Source organism: Falco biarmicus, chromosome 1 (assembly GCF_023638135.1).
Source record: "Falco biarmicus isolate bFalBia1 chromosome 1, bFalBia1.pri, whole genome shotgun sequence".
NCBI lineage: Eukaryota > Metazoa > Chordata > Aves > Falconiformes > Falconidae > Falco > Falco biarmicus.
In genome coordinates this window covers 62,916,987-62,934,633 of record NC_079288.1, presented here as the reverse complement: position 1 = coordinate 62,934,633, position 17,647 = coordinate 62,916,987, and the positions used below count along the sequence as shown (strand labels likewise).

The window sequence follows — 17,647 nt, the reverse complement described above, 5'->3', positions numbered from 1 at the left end:
TCCAAGACACCAGGGTTCGCTTGGGAAAGTTTTGCCATGAGGGTAATGCAGGGGCAAGGGAAGTAGTTTCATCTGAAGGAGCTGATGAATCAGTGTTGGAAATATATTTATATAAACTAATATACTGCTTGCCAAAAGACAGTAAAAGAGGTATTGATGGTTGTAAAAAAGGTGACTGTAGTTTTTTGGAGTACAGTTATGCTAGACCCAGTGATGCAAACAGTTTCTGCCCTATTTTGGAGGGGAGTCTGGCAAGATGTAGAGCTGCTGTTTCTAGCATACAGCTAAGGGACTCTGGTAGTATTCCTGCAGTCGACCTACAGAAGAGACAGTTTTATGAACTGATGCAGAACTGGTTCTTACTGCGAATTGTAACTCCAGTAGTTAGTAAAGATCTTCCTTCAAGAAAGGAGGGAAAAAAGAAAAGGAAAAAAAACCCCATAATTAAAACAAAGGATTCTTGTTGTATTGGCTGGTAAGGTCAATACCCAGCAGTGAGCTTCGCAACTTGCAGGAGTTTGGAGCAAGTATTACTAAAACCCAAGCACCAAGAAATCCCAGGGTTCATTGTATAATCCCATAATTTACAAAGAAGAGCTCATGGGCTGATTTGCTGGGAATGCAGTAAAGCAAGATTATATTTCCCCACCGCCCACCCCTGTGTTTTCAAGTCTACAGATGCATCTTCTTTTAAACATCTCCTTTTCTGTGTCACTTCTTGTGTGTCACATAGTGTCACCCGGGCCTTTAATCTGTCGGGAAAGAAATAAAAAAAACCTGAAGGGACCAGGAAGCTGTTGTAAAAATGAAGAAAAAGTTTGAGCAAAAGCACAGTGACCAGAGCTTTAATGATGAGTATTTTTTACCTCTTTCTCTGCTTAAAATTTTCATAGACTGATGTCTGACAGTAGTAGTTGGTTAAACAGTTATTAGGGTTTTTTCCTAAGGTTTTAAGTCCATATTGCCCTCATCTCTTAGCGTGTTAGAATGGGAACCTGCATGTTTCACCCTGGGGTGATAAAAGGAAACTAAAAATGCCAAGTCTAGACTCAGGACTGCTGCCCATAGGAAATGGCTGTGAAAAAGAGAGGGGGCTGAGTTTCTCTGGTTTTGGTGGGGTGTTTTGTATGAGCCCTTTTTTGCAAATTGTGTGAGGTGACATGGCATACTATTTGAGCTTTTATTTAGGACTTTTTCACCTGCTTTTCTGTTGTTTACCCCCGCAAGGTGATACTGTTGATTTGATTTTGCCTACTATTGAAGTTTCTGTGCTTGGTAGGCACAGTGCTTTGCCATCCCCCAATCCCCAGGGATGTGCAAGGGGGCTTCAGGACTGCCTAGAGTTAGGGGAAAAGCCCATACCACCACTCTGCATTCCCAACTTGACCCCTTGTATCATGGTGTTTTTACTCTCTTTGGTGATATCTCAGAAGTCAGCGTGCATTTGGAGAGGTTAAAGCTGGTGTTCACGACTTTCGACTTCCAAACCAAGTTTTGAAATACTGGTTATGAACCTGGAGCTTTCTGGGTTGTGTGTTTTCACTTCTGGTTTTTGACCACAAGGAAACGCTTGGTCAAGTGGTGATTCAAACCAAACACTTACAGATAGAAAGAAAGAAGAAACACGCAGATGAACCCTAAATGTCTGTTCCTCCCTCCACATCCAGTTCCTCGCAATTTTTGATCCTGACTCATGCTTTTGAAATGTCTCTTTGATCCATTGCTGCTCTTCTATATAACGTGGCCAGGAATGTCGCTACAGCCAGAGAGACTATTGATTAGGCCAGTGCAATTGCTTTTTGAAAGGCACATTGAGCCCAGTAAACGATTTTTGTTGGAAGTGAAGGTTTGGATGATGTTCAAAGCCTCTCCTGGAAGACTGCCCGCTTGCATGGTCTAGTCTACCTGTGATATCCCAGCCAATCCACCTAAGTGTAAGTAGCAAGGGTGAGGACAACATAGTTACCCTTTTTTGTTAATTAAACTGTTTTTCTGTGTGTATAATAAAACTAGTCAGTTGCTGTGATAACTGTCATCTTTCAGCTAGGAAAAAAGAGAACAACCCAGCCCTCTGGATTATGTGTTATCCAGCAAAACAGCCTGATGAGCAAGCGTATCAGCTCTTATTAATCTTTCCATAAAATTAAAGAAAGTATGGAGCTTAAGGCAGTCACTAATGAATCAATTTTAATTTATGGGCTCAAATAAAATCTGCATTAAGGATGACAAACTGTAGCCTCAGGTAAACATGAAGCATTTCCACTGCAGACCTAAATGAGTTCTGTGCTGGATGTCACAGCTTCTGCTAGAAGAGCAGGAGTGTCAGGGGTCTTATGTCACATCAGAGGATGCAGCATCTCAGAGAAAGTAAATGCAATGAACTAGCCCTTAGGAGGTCTCTTTGTCGTGCAAAAGCATAAAAATCAAATGCTAACTATACTTCTCTCTCTTCACACACACATACCGCCCCCCCCCCCCAACAAACAAGCTGAGGATTCTTCTGTGTAAAACTGCTGTAAACTAAGTAATTTGGCATTCCACACATGCTAAAATCAGTCACCCATGGATGTGAGTCATATGTGCCACAGAGAAAGCATCTCGCAAAGCCCAACCTGTGTGCGTGCATAATCTTAACCTGAAAGATGCTTGCTGCAGCGGACAGGGTCGCTTCCTTCTCTGTGCACTTGTATGGCAAGTTCTTCAGTGAGAACAAGGTTTGCTTCTGGAAAAAATACATTGTCTCAGTAGGTGCATCCATGCTGGGCAGAATGAGTAACTAAAACTTGGCCATTTATAACTGATGTGTGTTGGCTCTGTGTGAAAAACCACTTGACAATTAAAAATTCACTGAAAATTAATGTGTTTTTAGACACCTTATTGGGTGATTATTTTTTCCCTCAAAGGTTGCTGTTTCTAGTCTTTGTATTAAACATTATTTGAGATGACTGTTTTTGTGGGAACACTTTATAAATATGTTGTAAAATGTATTTATTATGCCTGCTATAAAATATACAATGATTATTTTTGCCACAAATGTTGTTGGTTTAGTCTTTGCATTTTGTTTCGTGGGAATGCTGGTATTTAAGGTTAGTTGAAATCACTGTGATGGAGTTTGGGTTTCAAGATTTAGAGGACCACATCTCTGTAATTATTTGTTTTTTGTTATTGTTATCTGTTTTAAACCATCCTCTCAGATCCGTTTCAAAAAAATAATTCCTAGTGCTGTAAGAACTGCTTGGAGGGAAAGGGGTTATGCCACCATATGTCTTCGCTTCTGGCAATAAGCTGATGAAGATATCGGCGTTTGCCATCAGCCTTTACACGCTCTCTGTCGAGCTTCCCCAGCTGATGCTGAAGTCCTGGCTTCTGCATGTTCACTCCTGTTGACACTGTGGGGGCTGCTGCTCAACCTCTTGACCTGTCCTTCTGTCTGGACTGTTTTCTGACTTTTTTTCTTGTTTTTCAGATGCAGTAATCGGACCCAATGTGCAGTTGTTGCTGGCCCTGATGTGTTTCCAGACCCTTGCCCTGGGACATACAAGTACCTGGAAGTGCAGTATGAATGCGTCCCTTACAGTATGTATTTTGATATATTTGCCTTTGTTTCTTTAATAGAGATCTGATTGATTGTGGAGACTAGGCCATCCTTGAGCTTGTCTGTTGTTGCCCAAGGGCAAGTAAATGCTTGGTGACAAACCGGGTGCATCATATGAGACTGAGCTAGCAAGATATAAAAAATTTTCCTCTGTGCAAGGTTTGTGTTCATGTTAAAAATATCCTAATAGTGCCCCATGTTTTCCATGTAGTACAGTGTAACAGTGACATATCTCCTTTTGGAAAACATTTGGGAAGCAGACCGGGAGAATGAAGCACTATTGCTAGCTTATAGTTTCTCTTTCCAGGGTTTTATGCTTGTAATCATGTAGCAGCGCACTTTGACCAGCATGTGTCCGTGTAATTGGTGACATTTAATAAGTGCCTTAAATACAGTATTGTATCACTGAGGAGGCAGAAAGCTAGCGTTTCGGGAAATTTGATGCTTGATGATAGAAAATACTAATTTATAAGCTTCTAAGATTATGAAGGCAAATTACAGGCAAGCTATTTAGCCTAAATTTTTGCAGGTAGACAGTCAGTCATCTGGGATTACAGAATGTGTGCCAAATGGGAAGTGTCAGAGCTACAAAAAGTTAAGTATATCTCAGGTTTTGCTTCCTGTAGAAACCAAATGTGTTAGGTGCAGTTATGGTCCTACTATCATTAATGGCATACCTCAAAAAAGACATAAAAACTGTAATAGTAGGAGTGCACTTTTTGTTAGCAGTCGTAAAGGCTGAGCAGTGAATAGCAGCACCATCTCTAAGTTCTCAGTTTGTGTAGGCCACTGCTCATAGCACAGCTCTCAAAATAATAAAGCAGGTACAGGAATGGATGCTTTTTAGCTACAGAGTTGCATTAGACTTCAGTTTGCTGAAACCCAGGATTTGGCTTGAGGACTAAAAGCATCTTCTTTGTTGCCCTGAGCATGGGCTTCTGGAGAGCAGATGTGGCCGACAAATGATAGACATGCTGTCTGGAGGGGAAGCAAGAATTTACAATCCTTTGGGTGGTCCCTGTCCCTCATGCAGGAGGTGGGCACCTGTCTGCCACTACGATGTGGAAATGTTGTGCAAGGTTTTGCTTGTGAAACCACGAGTTGAGGGATGCAGCTAAGACCACCTCTCTGAGCAAAGGAGACCCTCTCTGCTGAGCGACTCTGTCTGCTGGCAGGGGTCTCAGCATAACCATATTTGATTTTTCTAAACAAAAATGTGAAGCTTCTAAATGCAGTGCTGGAATATTTTTAATGGGGTGAGCTATTAAACCCATGGAAAGAATGACATCAGGGCTTAGGGTCTGCCCTAGCAGGCTCGTACCAAATTACTGGTTTGGAGTTGTTCCACTCTAAATGAGATCTTTCATTTTACACACAACACTGTGTGCGGGGGAGGGCAAGGGGAGATTGGTTTCTACTTATCATAGCAGGTTGTATTTCCTTGTGATTTGTGATTTGCATGAGGTATGCTGCTCCCTTCTGAGACTGAGCTGGTAAAGCAATAGTGATTACATAGTATGCCTCTGTAGCCTTTGTTGCATATAAAACAAAGAGGAATAGTGGTGTCTTGTGAGAAAGGTAATATGTGAATATTATGCCCTGAGGTGTTAATCGGACCTGTGTACAAGATGTAAAATAACTCTTGTGAGGGGCTGCTGAGTACCAAACATACAGTAGGGATTGAGTATATTTTAATGAACTGAATGTGGGGAGGAAAACAATAATGACAAGTCACGCTGCCTTTACAGTTAAGTTAGTGGTTTAGCTGGCTGTTTCCTCAATTTCTTTATAAATCAAATATAGGGCCTCTGCTAGTACAGTTATGGGGGTGGAAATGAGGCGGAAGCTCATTGTAAAATAGGGTCCCATCTCCGCCCTTGTTTTTCTGTATTGTCTAGGAAATTTTGGGTCAAACCTTAATTATTGTTATTCAGTGTAGCTCCAGGGAAGCCGGTTGTGTTCAGGCAAACTGTGTCTCTTCATCTGCAGACATGGAGGGGGAAACCTTTTTATTCTTGCCCTACCTCAGTCTCCGTCTGGCTTTGTTACTTCCTCCGTTTCTGCCCTCTGAAAATGGTCAGCTCAGCTGTACAGATGTTCCTTGCCTGAGCCCCAGGAGTGCCCCATGAGTGAAGGCCATCCAGGTGATGGGGAAGGTGTCAGCTCTGGACAAGGAAGTCAGCGAGGGTATGGTCAGACCAAAGCTACCCCGGCGGATGAAATCTGTTTCCCCTTTGATGCCCTTGGTGATACCTCTGCCATTTGCTGGGGGTCAGTTGGTCCCCTTGTCACTGAGCCCACATGCTTGAGCCTGTCTAGCTGAATTTGGGCTGTTGCCCATGTCCTTTCAGGTCCAGCTTTCTTAGCATTGCTACCCACACCCAGCTGCCTTGCGTGATGCTTCACTGGAGGGAGGGTAGTGGGCTCTACAGGTTCCATGGTGCTGGTTGCTACTGGGGACAACCCCTCCTTATCCGCTGACATTTCCTCAGTGGCTTCGTGCACCAAGCCCTTGGTGAATGGTGGTGCCTGCCATATGGCCACCTCCTAAAGAAAGACAGCAGCTGCGTAACAAAGGAATTAATATGTCAGCAGGCACTTGTACTTGTGTGCAATTCCAGCTTTCTTTGTCTGGTTGGATGAGTTACTCCTTATGGTTTCAAATTATTCCTTATGGATGGAGAGAGAGAGTTTACCTAAGCGCTAGCTCAGCAGCAGAACGCAGTGTGTGTATGTCTCAAGAGAGCAGCGTTTAGGAGTCATCTTTAACATATGTTGTTAGGGCTGACCTTAGGTGCTTATGCTCGATATAGTGCTAGTGTATACACTCCCTTGGAGAAAAATTACAGAAGATTTAAAACTCCATTGGGTAGCATACTCCTCTTGAACTTTTATTTATTTATTAAATTTTCCACCAACAACTCATTTAATTTTCAAAAGGAAAGCATCCCCCTTTCCTGTCAGGAGGGGGGGGGAAACCCAACCTCTTCTAACTTCAGTAGTTCATATATTTTAAAATGTCCTCTGTGTTACCGTCTGCACCACATTCCTGTGTGTTCAGTACAGATACTCCTGATAATGAGAGTTTCGTGAGGCTGCAGTTACTTGACATGTGGGGAGGAAAACAGATGATCACGCAGACAGCCCAGTTGTCTCCTCGTTTTGCTGATCCCGTAGTCAGTTTATGTGATGGCAGATGCTGTCTGAAAAAATGGACAGTCATTCCAGGGATCTCTGGACTTTGTTTGTTGCCCTCTGACAATGAAAACCAAGTGAAAACCTGATGATTTCAGCAGGTTAAAAGATACTGGGCCTAAATTGACAGGCCTCAGTTGCACTGAAGTTGCCAAATTATTTTTGTCCTTGTCAGAGCAGGCCTTGGCATGTGCTCTTTATTCCTCTGACACCTGCCTTAAAGACTGCCCCTTTTCTTCCAAAATACTGAAATTACTACTCCAGTTTTCTAAAATTGAATTTTCTTTCTGACCAAGACAGCTTTTCCCTGGTTTTCTATTAATTTTTTGCTACTCCAGACCTGTAGTTTGCTATTGCTAGAGCTGTGCATACATGGCACGTTGCAGAGAGATGTCTGAAACTGCAATTTAGGCAGTGTTGCTCTGTATGTAAGTATGAGAAACCTTGCTCTGCGAGGGTCCCTTTGATCCAGTACTCTGTTGTTTCCTAGTGCATCCCTTCCCTCTCCCCTTCTCCCTTTACAAAGCAGCATTAAATGGGTAATGAGAATGGCAGTGGTGGTGGTGGTTTGTGAAGCTAGGCCAACTCTCCCATTGCAGAAACACCTCAGTATCTTCTTCTGGTGCTTGTACAGTCCTGTTGTCCTGGTGCCAGTACATGTAGGACTGTAATTTTTCTTACTTCACCTTTGTAATGTGCTGAAGAACTTCCCATTTCGTTCATGAGCCAGCACAGAAAGCAGATGAACAATTTATCCAATGCCAACACACGAGACTGGTGACAACCAAGAGAGTCAATTTTGCAAGAGCTTTGGTGATAGGGAGAGCTGCTGAGCTAGTTGTCATTGTAAGTAGCCAGTTTTTGTATTGGTAATCTGACAAATTCAAACCAACGTGTTGGTTTTCCATATAGAAACACAGCCTTTAGTATGTGTAAACCATCCATGTTTTAGTAGCCCTTTATGTATTTTCGAGATGGATGAAGAGAAAGAACAATCCACTTGGGGCTGACAAGCCTCCTTGCCTTTGCTCTCCTGAGCATGGGAGCTCTGTGAGCCACAGCGACAGTGCCGCCCTTCATGGGTGATACCCCAAGTCAGAACAGGGGGAGATTTTCCAACATGTGAGCAACTACCCCCCACTGGCTTTGACTGAAAATCAAGGATTGTCTGCATTTAGATTTTACTTTAGTTTTGAAAAAAGGTGTGAGTTGAATGTGTGGAGGTATTTTGAAGTGGTTTTTCTGTTCATTTCCCCCTTGAGACAGCTGTTCAGGCTCCCAAGGATCCAGCATGGTGCTAGGAAGAGGATTTAGCTAGCTGAGTTGAAATCTACCTTCAGTTTTTTCTGAACTCTCAGTTCCCTTAGGTTCTAGGTTTTGGAGTTCGCAGAATAACTTGTGCGCTGTTGTCCTCCAGAAACAGTCCTTTTTTCTACTAGAATTGGAAAATCTAAGGTAGAGGGCAGGACAAAGTGTAAAAAAGATGGGGGCTTAACGAGGGCCGTTGCTGCATTAACGGAAAGGATGGCAGCAGCAGAAGGGAGCAAGAAAGGTGGCCCAGGCATGGCATAGCCCACTGTGATGATAAATTGTCTTGCACCCAGGCGACAAGTCTTCCATCAGCTTTTAATATTGGGGAGATCTATTCAAAGGGCTGTTCCCCGCAAGGGAAAAATATTTGTGGCTTCTGAGGAAAGATGATTCATCCTTTCTTTCTGTTCCTCTGGGTAAATGGGCTAATAAATGTTATGAAGGCACCAAATATCTTTGGTGCTTACAGAGATTTTCCTGCTTCTTAAATGCTAACAAGGGGAAGGAAAACAACACTTGAGCATGGTTCATCTTTTCTTAAGACTTTTTTTCTTTTTACACATGGAACCTGAAATCACATATCCCAATTACTGTATTGATGGAAGGAAAGGTCATTTCTTTGCTAGAAATATTCCTATTATTGCTGACAGAAGAATAGATGGGCTCACATATCAATAAAAGTGAGGGATGGTAAGTGTGATGTGGGAACAGAATTCAATAAAGTTTTATTGTATCACGAGTGGACTGAAGTGCATTTAAAAACATTAAATGAAGGCTCACAATATCTGCTCCACTGGACCTTCGGGCCAGTGAATAGACAGATAATTGAATAATGACATTTTTAAGAGAATGCAAGCACTAGAAAGCAAACTGATGTTTTCATTGCTCCAAGATTGCTGGTGGAAGGGGGAATAGAGGGGGAGAAGCTGGGAGAAAATTGCAATCTGAAAGCAATTTAATGAGACCACTTTTCCCAAGAATACAGTTCTTAATTATTTCTGGAGTGCTATAAGACCATTATGTGGCCTCCAGACTTTCCCTGCGTGTGTTTTCTTGCTGCCTTCCCTATCGGTTGAGAAGCAGCGTTAGCCCATTGAGAGCAGGGCTGTGTTTTGTTAAACAAATGGACGTGTGGCTTCTCCACTTTTCTTTTGCTCTGGGTTTCTGGGTGTTTTGTCTTTTTCCAGGAGATTTTGGTCCTCTGGGGCCCACCAGCGAAAATGGCAAGCATTCCCAAGGAGTTAAACCCAGCTATTGGTGCTTTGGTCAGTAATGAGTGATTTCCACCTGAAGCCAGGAATCCTTTGTTTTATTTAGTTAAATGAATGATTTGTGTGCTTGGGCTAGGAACGATAATTAAGACTAACCAACCAAACAAAAAACACCAGACCTAACTACCCATTATGATTATTTCTGAGCAAAGATTCTTTACTTTGTATCCTGCTGACTAATTGCCTTTCTTCCAAGGCATACAATTTCCTGGGCATTGCAACCAAAAAAACCTTTTTTCTGCATTCGCTGAAACTTCCAGCTTTGCTTGTTCGTTCTTTATCCACAGAGGCAGAAATTAAGGATGTGGTACTTCCCCTGTCAGTCTCCTTTCACTGTGTGTTTGTGGGGAGAACGGACCTACACAACAGCCAGCTGGAAAAGACCCTTAATTAAAATAACCTGCTATTATGGTACTTTGTGATCATGGAGGCTGAGCTATCTGCATAGGTGTGTGCATGGTTTTCAAGAATGGGAAGAAAACTAAGTGCTGAGATCTGGGGGGAATTTTGGTGTTTGAAAACTTGAAAGTAGCCTGAGATGAGGGGAAAAGGACATTTTTTTGTGAGACACGGTGAAATATATGGCAATGTTGTTCATTTTTGGACCTAAGGTGAGTTTTATTTAAATTAACAAGATGATTTCAGCTGTTTGTGCCTGTAATACCTACTGGTTTAAAAGTCTGTGGTCACCAGGAGCACTATGGATTTTCTTATGAGAAGTTAGATAAATGTTAGACGGTCTCCATGGTATGAATGCCATCACTGCTTGCTCCATCAATAATTTCCAGCGTGCTCTTGTGAAAAGCCAGCTCCTGCTATCTTGGTCCTTTCCTCTAGTGTCTGTGGGACACTTCTTCATGTCTCCAACTTCTGCCAGTACGAGCCTTTGTGTGAAAAGTAATCTTTTCTCTGTTTACCTCTGTTTCTCTCTTCTGAGTGTTTAGCTGGTCACTTCCTGAACTAGCTCATCACTCCCCAGTGCCAGGCTTAAAATACTGAAATGCTTCTATTTACTGATGCATTCTATCTTTACGCCTTGTGCTGGTTCTGAAAATCCTATCTCCACATACAACAGGCAGTGCTCCCATGTGTCTTTGAATCGCACATGCTATCTTTATCAGAAAAGTTGCCACAGTGCTTCTGGTTAATGGTATTAGTTCTGAAATGCAGCAGAGGAAAGGAGTTGGAGTCTGTTATAGCCTGGGCACCTATGAACTTGTCAGCCAATCACAGGGTGTTTTATTGCACATTTGCTGTCAAAGTCAGTAAGGACATAATTTGATGGACATGTATGAATACCACTTAGAAAAATAACTTGGTAGCTTACCAGCTGAACAGGTTGTTATGGAAGAGTCATTGCCATGAGTAAGTGTAAATTCAGTCATATGAATGTTTGAGCGTCACTTCTCTGCCCATTTTAAAGTTGCACTCCTAATTAATCATGGAAGTGAGGTAACCCCAGAATGAGATCTGATATTTAAGCTGGACATCTGCAAGCTTTGTAGTTGTTGCTTTGTAGTTGTTGAAGATCTTGCACTCAAGCACAGTGAAAACCAAAGTGTTGCAGGAGGTTGAGGGGGGGAGACAGTTTAGTTTGCTCTCAAGAATATAGAAGGATGCCTTGCACCCCTGTATATTCCTTTTTCTCTGTTCTCTTATAACAGTTTCATTACCTCCAGATTTTTCAATTTTCACTCCAAAAAATGTATTTTTTCCCGCAATATTAAAACATGTCTTTTTTTTTTATCTGAAGGCTGAGCTAACCCATTATATGAACTACAAGCAGAGCAGCCAGCAGCATGCTCTACTGACAGGCGTCTGAATGGCACAGCTTGTTGGGCTACACAAGGTATAAATTAAACACACATGGTCTGAAATGTCAAGTCTTAGAGTGAGAAGGGTGTATTTTTATTTATTTTCTGAGGCAAATTCAGAACTTCCTTTTCCACTAATTTGGAAAACACTGAGCATCTTTTGGAGATGTTGGACACGTTGAACATAGGTGAGAGAAACAGCAGGAATGATGTGATTCTTCTGGTGTGAAAATTTGGGTATTCTGGTGATAGATATAATTAAGGAGGAGATTAGATTTTTCCCTTCCATTTTCCCTTCCAATTAATACTTAAGTAGGTGGAAAGTTAAATGGGTACCAGTGAGAAGTTTGCAAGAGTAAAATTCACAGACTGAAGGGAATGTGGGGGAACATGGAAAGTATGACAGTAATTTAATGTTGGGTTTAATTTAATATATTTTTTTTTCTGAAACAAGTGTAGCTGGGAGAAGGTATTCTTTAGAGAATATAAAAAGGCTTCTGTGGTACAGCAAGAGAGGCAAAATTTACATCTTTATCCCCGCCATCACCTCATGCTCACAAAATTTGCAGTGTGGAGATCCAGACTGTGAATAAGTCAAAGACTTTACTGTAGATAAGTGTTTCTCACATCTGATGTTTTTCTTGATGTAGAGCCCGGTCAGTTCTCCCTAGGGCCTCTATAACTGGTTTATTATGGAAACTGAAGGTGGAAAACTGTGATGAGTAGTGTAACATCTCATTTTATGAAGATTATGAATATAAGGGAGTAACTCAATTCCTTGTGTGACTTCTGTGCACCACTTACTCCTTTCTGATCTTGTCCCACAGCAGCTGCATTTTTGGTAAGAAAGCGTATCTTGTTGCTTTAGGTTTAGCCATTTAAACTAAAAGCTGCTTAAAATCTTTCAATCTGTTGCCTGAATGCCTTTGGCCTTTGAGTCTGAATCAAAGGTCATTAAATCACAGGGTAATGATCAGTGTCAGCAAACTTTGGGTCACATCCTGGCAACCTGAGGCTATCTGAAGCCATTAGCTTTTCTCCACAAATTAGTCTTTGTCACCCCCATGTCTAGCATAGCAAATAACTGATACTGTCTCACCTAAAATTGGAATTGTAACCAGTACTGGGCAGAAAGAAGAATGAAATGTTGTTGAATTCCTCAATATATTAATACACTACCATCCTTCCACCTTAGAGGTTGATGGTTCCACATCCAAATAGCAGAGTGTCTTTTGGATGTCTGCAATAGAATTGTGTTTGCTTAACAAACATGTTGATGAAACAAAGCAGCGTGACTCCTGCAAATATGCTTGTCTGGCATACCAATGGGGAAAAAACCCACTGACTTTAGGTCATTTGTACATCTTTTCTGACAGGTCTACTACTAGATATTTGCCACCAGTTTCTTGTCTAAACATGACCCCATACTTCCCAATTATCTCCGAACAATTCTGTCATCATTAAGTAGAATATATTTCTTTCTGTCTTCAATAATCATTGTTTAAATTGTGCTGTTATGCCAAGTGCCCTCTGGAAACATGGGTAGGGATTTTATACATTTTATAACAGATCTACATGGAGATTATATTTATATTTCTAGATTTTTTTTCCTGTTATCCTTTCATTTCTTTAGCAAAAGTACTGCAAAGTTTTCTTTCATTGGTGCAAGCAGTGTAAGGAGATTAAGACCATCCTTGCCAGGTGCTATTATAAATCCAAAAAAGAAATTAAATACATTTATTGGTTTTTATTCTGGCCAATGGGGAGAACAGAATACGTGTATCCAGTGGTTAAGTTGAGGATTGAAGTTCATGTCTTCTAGCACATGAGGGAGGAGGAGGAAGGGGGAAATTTGAGTGTATTAAGGCAAATCCCTTTAGTGTGTGAAATACGAAAACGCATCTTTCAAGATCTAAAAATACAACTTTGTTGAGTTTCTTTATATTGAAAGAGCTCCCAGGAAGAGAGCCAAATGTATCTGAATGTATTACTTTTTTACTCATTTCCTGCACTTTCCTTGCTAACAACATTTCCAGTCCACTTTTAATAACAATATAGGCCTGCATGAAACCACAGTAGTTGTATGTACCTCAAACTCTGGCAAAAGAGACAGAAACACAGACTGCATAGCATTTGATTTTTGTTAGCTGCTGTCTCTGTTTCCAAGAGCAATTAAATGGGAGGAGGATTTGTGGGAGGCTAAGGCAAAGGGGCCTTCCCCAGGGCATACTTTGGGGGGGTTGGGAAGGGATCAAGTTATACCTACATGTTTCCTAACCCAGACCTCACCAAAAAAATGACATGGCATGTCATTTACCCAGGCTGATTGCCAGGCTATGCAGAAATGTTCTTAAATGTTTTTCGGGGATGTGTCTGGCTTTTGTGGGGGGCAGTGACCAATTCAGATTAGAAAAGATTTCTTCCAATTGATTTCCTAGATGAATGTCTTGTTGAGGGTCTAAACTAATCTCCTCCTCCAAAGTCTTTTTTCCCCTCCATGGGTAATTTAAATATGTCTGAGGTAGTTTTAAAAAATGCCTTAATCTCATTTATCTTTAATTTCTCTGTTCTACTCTAGAGGCCCACATAAAAGGATTTACATTGGGTATTTATCCTTTCCAATATCAAAAGCAAATTCCCTTCCAGGTCTCAATTTTCACCAATAATCCTCAGAGATGTATAATTTTAATTTACCTTGCAGATGACGTCTACCTGGTTTCTCTCTCTGCTTCTGTGAAGGTATTATTCAGCTGCCCTGCATTAACTCTGGTTTTTTTCCTCTCTTGTGTGTGTGGAACAGTGTGTGTGAGTGAAACTATTGTCTTGCCCTTTGCAGGAGAGCACATGCTAGTTCAGCAGAGGCTTCGGCTAGCACCTCACTACGTAATCCAGCTGAGTCCTTTCTTTTTATGCCAGGAGAGGCAGTGTCGGGCCTTTGTCATTTTTGCTTTAAAAATTAATAATTGCACAGTTTTCAATTTAAGCTCTTGCAGAAGCTTGTGGGACCACACAGACGCACACTCATACCTGAAAGCTTCCAAAACCTCAGATGTTCAGATTCGCAAAATAATGGTTCTGCTAAACAGAACAGGAGCTGTTGCACTCTGTGGGATTTTGAAAATGAGCCCATTATTTTCAGGTGCCCTAATGAAAGCTAAGCTCCCCTAGAAATCTGCCTTTAATGTCTGTATATGAAACACTCCAGAGTTATTCCACCTATGTTGCTGTTTAAAGTAACAAATCGTGCATTTAAGCGCTATTCTGAATGCAACCTTAAAAGATGGTTCCATGTTTCTGCAGCAAAACTGAAGGAATGGGAAGGAATGTAAAGTCCACGTAGCAAATGCACACTAGGGTTTGAAGATTTGACCCTGAATAGAAAAAAAATCAAGAAACAATACAAAGCTGATGTTGGAGGTATTTTTTATTGATAAGACTTGGCAGAAAACATTGAAATTGTAAGATGAGTGACTGATATTCTACCCTTGCTTAGGAGAGTAGAAAGGAGTGTTTAGTGGCTTCAGTATAAAATTACACTATATTGATACTGGTGGTCCTTTTCTTATCATAGGCTGAAATTAGTCCTGCTTCAAGTATAATTGCATTTGTATGCTATTGCTACTTTGGGTATTTATACTCAGGTTGGCAGTACCTTTTTACTTTTGGTTGATAGTCAGCATAGAGCTGAAAATATGGAGGCATCAGCTATTAAAATGTCACAGGGAAAATGTGGTGGTATCTGAGTACTGCCACAGGTTTGATACCGAGCAATGTGTGTGCAGGGAGTGCCAGCAGTACATACAGGCACACCTGAGGTGGCTTTGATACCAACTAGAAGTGATGCAGAGGCACAAGGTGTGGCAGTGGAATAAATGTACCACATGAATATTTGTATGAGGCACAGTTGCACCCCTAGATTTTTCCCCATTTTTTTCCCATTGAGACCACTGGGATGCTTCTACCTAGGCATGTGCTTAAATGTTTGATGAATGTCAGCTTGTTTTTACATTTTATGTATGCTGTGCATAAATAACAGAAGCATAGTTTGGGGGTCACTTTATATGCTGAGGCTACATTTTCAAAGAAGGAACAAATGGGCCTTTGTCCATTTAAAGACTTACTCCGAATAGTGAGCATGTGCCATGTACATTTTCAATGACGTCAATAATTAAATACGTTCCAGATGACTCTGGTCGGGGAGGATATTAGTAATTACCATAAAGTGACAAATTTACATTCTGTGCAGGTACTTTGAAAACAAAGTCTGTGTTTCAAATAGAATCCATTAAAAATATATCTTGGTTCTATTGTCACATTTGTTAAATTAATGTCTTCAATTTTAGTTTGTTTTTTTTTTTTCTGGCTGTTTTTAATTGTTGATTGTGTTGTATGTTTTTAGTTTTTTCAAACAGACTTGATAAAGGTGCAGTAGTTGTCTTTGAGCACGTGCTTCTGATGAGAACCCAATGAAACACTTGGGAGTTTTCTTGTTGACTTGGAGGGAATTTGAAGGTACAGAGTAAAATTGGGCAGTATTAAAATCAGTGCAGCCTTGGTTATTAAACAGAGTGAGTCTGAGCCTTCAGATTTGTGAGTGGAGAAATCTGTGGTGCAGAGATGAAATGAAGATATTTCCAGTGCAAAGGAAAGGCATTCCTTTCTCAAAGAGGACTGCTCCATCCTCCTGTCTCCTCTCAGAGACAAAATTTAATTGCTATCAAAGTCCTATACCAGTTCCAGAGTACATAAAGCAATCATTCTGTTTTTCCCTTGATACAAGGAAGATTACAGAGCTATGGTTCATATATGCAAGAAGATATGAAAGGCCAAAGCTCAGTTAGGGTTGGAACTGGCCAGTGTTGTATCAGATAGCAAGAAGGACTTTTTAAAGTACATTCATAGCAAGAGGAGGTCTAAGAAAACATTGGACCAATACTTGTTGAAAATTGTTATCTGACCGATAGGGATTAAAAAAAAAAAAAAAAAAGAAAAAGAAAAAAGGAAAGAGCAGAGGCATTCAGTGATGTTTTGGGTTTTTTTTCTTGCCTCAGTCTTTAATAATGCTGATAGACCTTGGGCTGCCCAGTTCCCTGATCTGGAGGACCATGAGCGTAGGAGCAGTGACTTTCCATTTGTGGACACTGAAATTGTAAGAGACAAGCTGTATCGGCTGCATGTTCACAAGTCCATGTAGCCTGATAGGATTCATCCCAGAGTGCTGAATGAGCTAGTAGATGTTACAGCAGGACCCCTCTCAATTACTGACTGAAGGTCTTTGGAGTCTGGGGAGGTCCCTGCTGACTGGAAGCTAGCCAATGTTATTCCAATTTACAAGAAGTGTATGAGGGAAGAGTCAGGGAACTACAGACCTATTAGTCTGACCTCAGATCCTGAAAAAAATATGGAGAAGATTATACCGGATACTATTGCAAGACATTTAAAGAATAATGTGATCATCAGGCACAGTCAACGTGGGTTCACAAAGGGAAAGTCCTGTTCAACTGATTTGATACCCTTATATGATAAGGTCACCCACCCAGTAGGTGAAAAGAATGTGGTAAATGTAGTTTTTCTGGAGATTAATAAGGCAAGTTGTCCAACTGTTGGATGAGTGGGTTTACAGTGCACTGGGTGAAGAACTGGCTGAAGGGCAGAGTTGAAAGGGTTGTAGTGAATGGGGCTACATCTGGCTGGTGACTGGTCACCAGGGCTGTTCCTCAGGGCTCAATTCTAGGGCCAGTTCTGTTCAATATATTTATCAAAGGTCTAGGTGCAGGATTTGAATGCACTATTAGCAAGTTTGATGATGATACCAAACTGGGAGGTGGTATTGACTCTCTAGAGGGACAAGAGGCTTTGCAGAGGGATCTCCATAGATCAGAGCATTGGACAATGATTAATGGGATGAAATTTAATGAGAACAACTGCTGGATTCTTTATCTGGGATGGAGTAAAGTCAGGCACAAATGTAAATTGGGAGAGGAGCGGCTGGAGAGCAGCCCTGCGGAAAGGGATCTGGGTGTGCTCGTTGACAGCGGCTCAATATGAATCAGCAGTGTGCCCAGGCAGCCAAGAGGGCAAACCGCATCCTGGGGTGCATCAAACACAGTCTAACCAGCCAGTCAGAAGAGGTGTTTATCCCGCTGTATTTAGAGTTGGTTCAGCCTCCTCACTTTGAGTACTGTGTGCAGGTTTGGGCCCTACAATTGGACTTGCATGTCTCGAGAGGAGGGCAGCAAAGCTGGTGGAAGGGCTGGAAGGCATGTCCTGTGAGGAGCAGCTGAGGACTTTGGGTTCACCTAATTTGGAGAGGAGGTGGCCAAGGAATGACCTCATGGCTCTCTACAGCTTCCTGAGGAGGTGAAGTGGAGAGGCAGGTGCTGATCTCTTCTCCCTGATACCCACTGATAGGACACGCAGGAAGGGTTCACAGCTGTGCCAGGGGAGGTTTTAGACTGGGC

The 17,647-nt window shown here is 41.6% G+C and overlaps 1 protein-coding gene across 8 annotated transcripts in view; it reads left to right on the top strand.

Annotated features, from left to right (window-relative positions):
• The window catches only part of ADGRL3 (adhesion G protein-coupled receptor L3), a 342,564-nt gene that overhangs the window by 111,785 nt on the left and 213,132 nt on the right, over positions 1–17,647 (top strand). For all 8 annotated transcript variants that reach the window (XM_056347177.1, XM_056347131.1, XM_056347148.1 and 5 more), the window contains exon 3: positions 3,467–3,576. In XM_056347177.1, the coding sequence (XP_056203152.1) occupies positions 3,467–3,576 (110 nt within the window). The remainder of the gene's footprint in view (positions 1–3,466; positions 3,577–17,647) is intronic.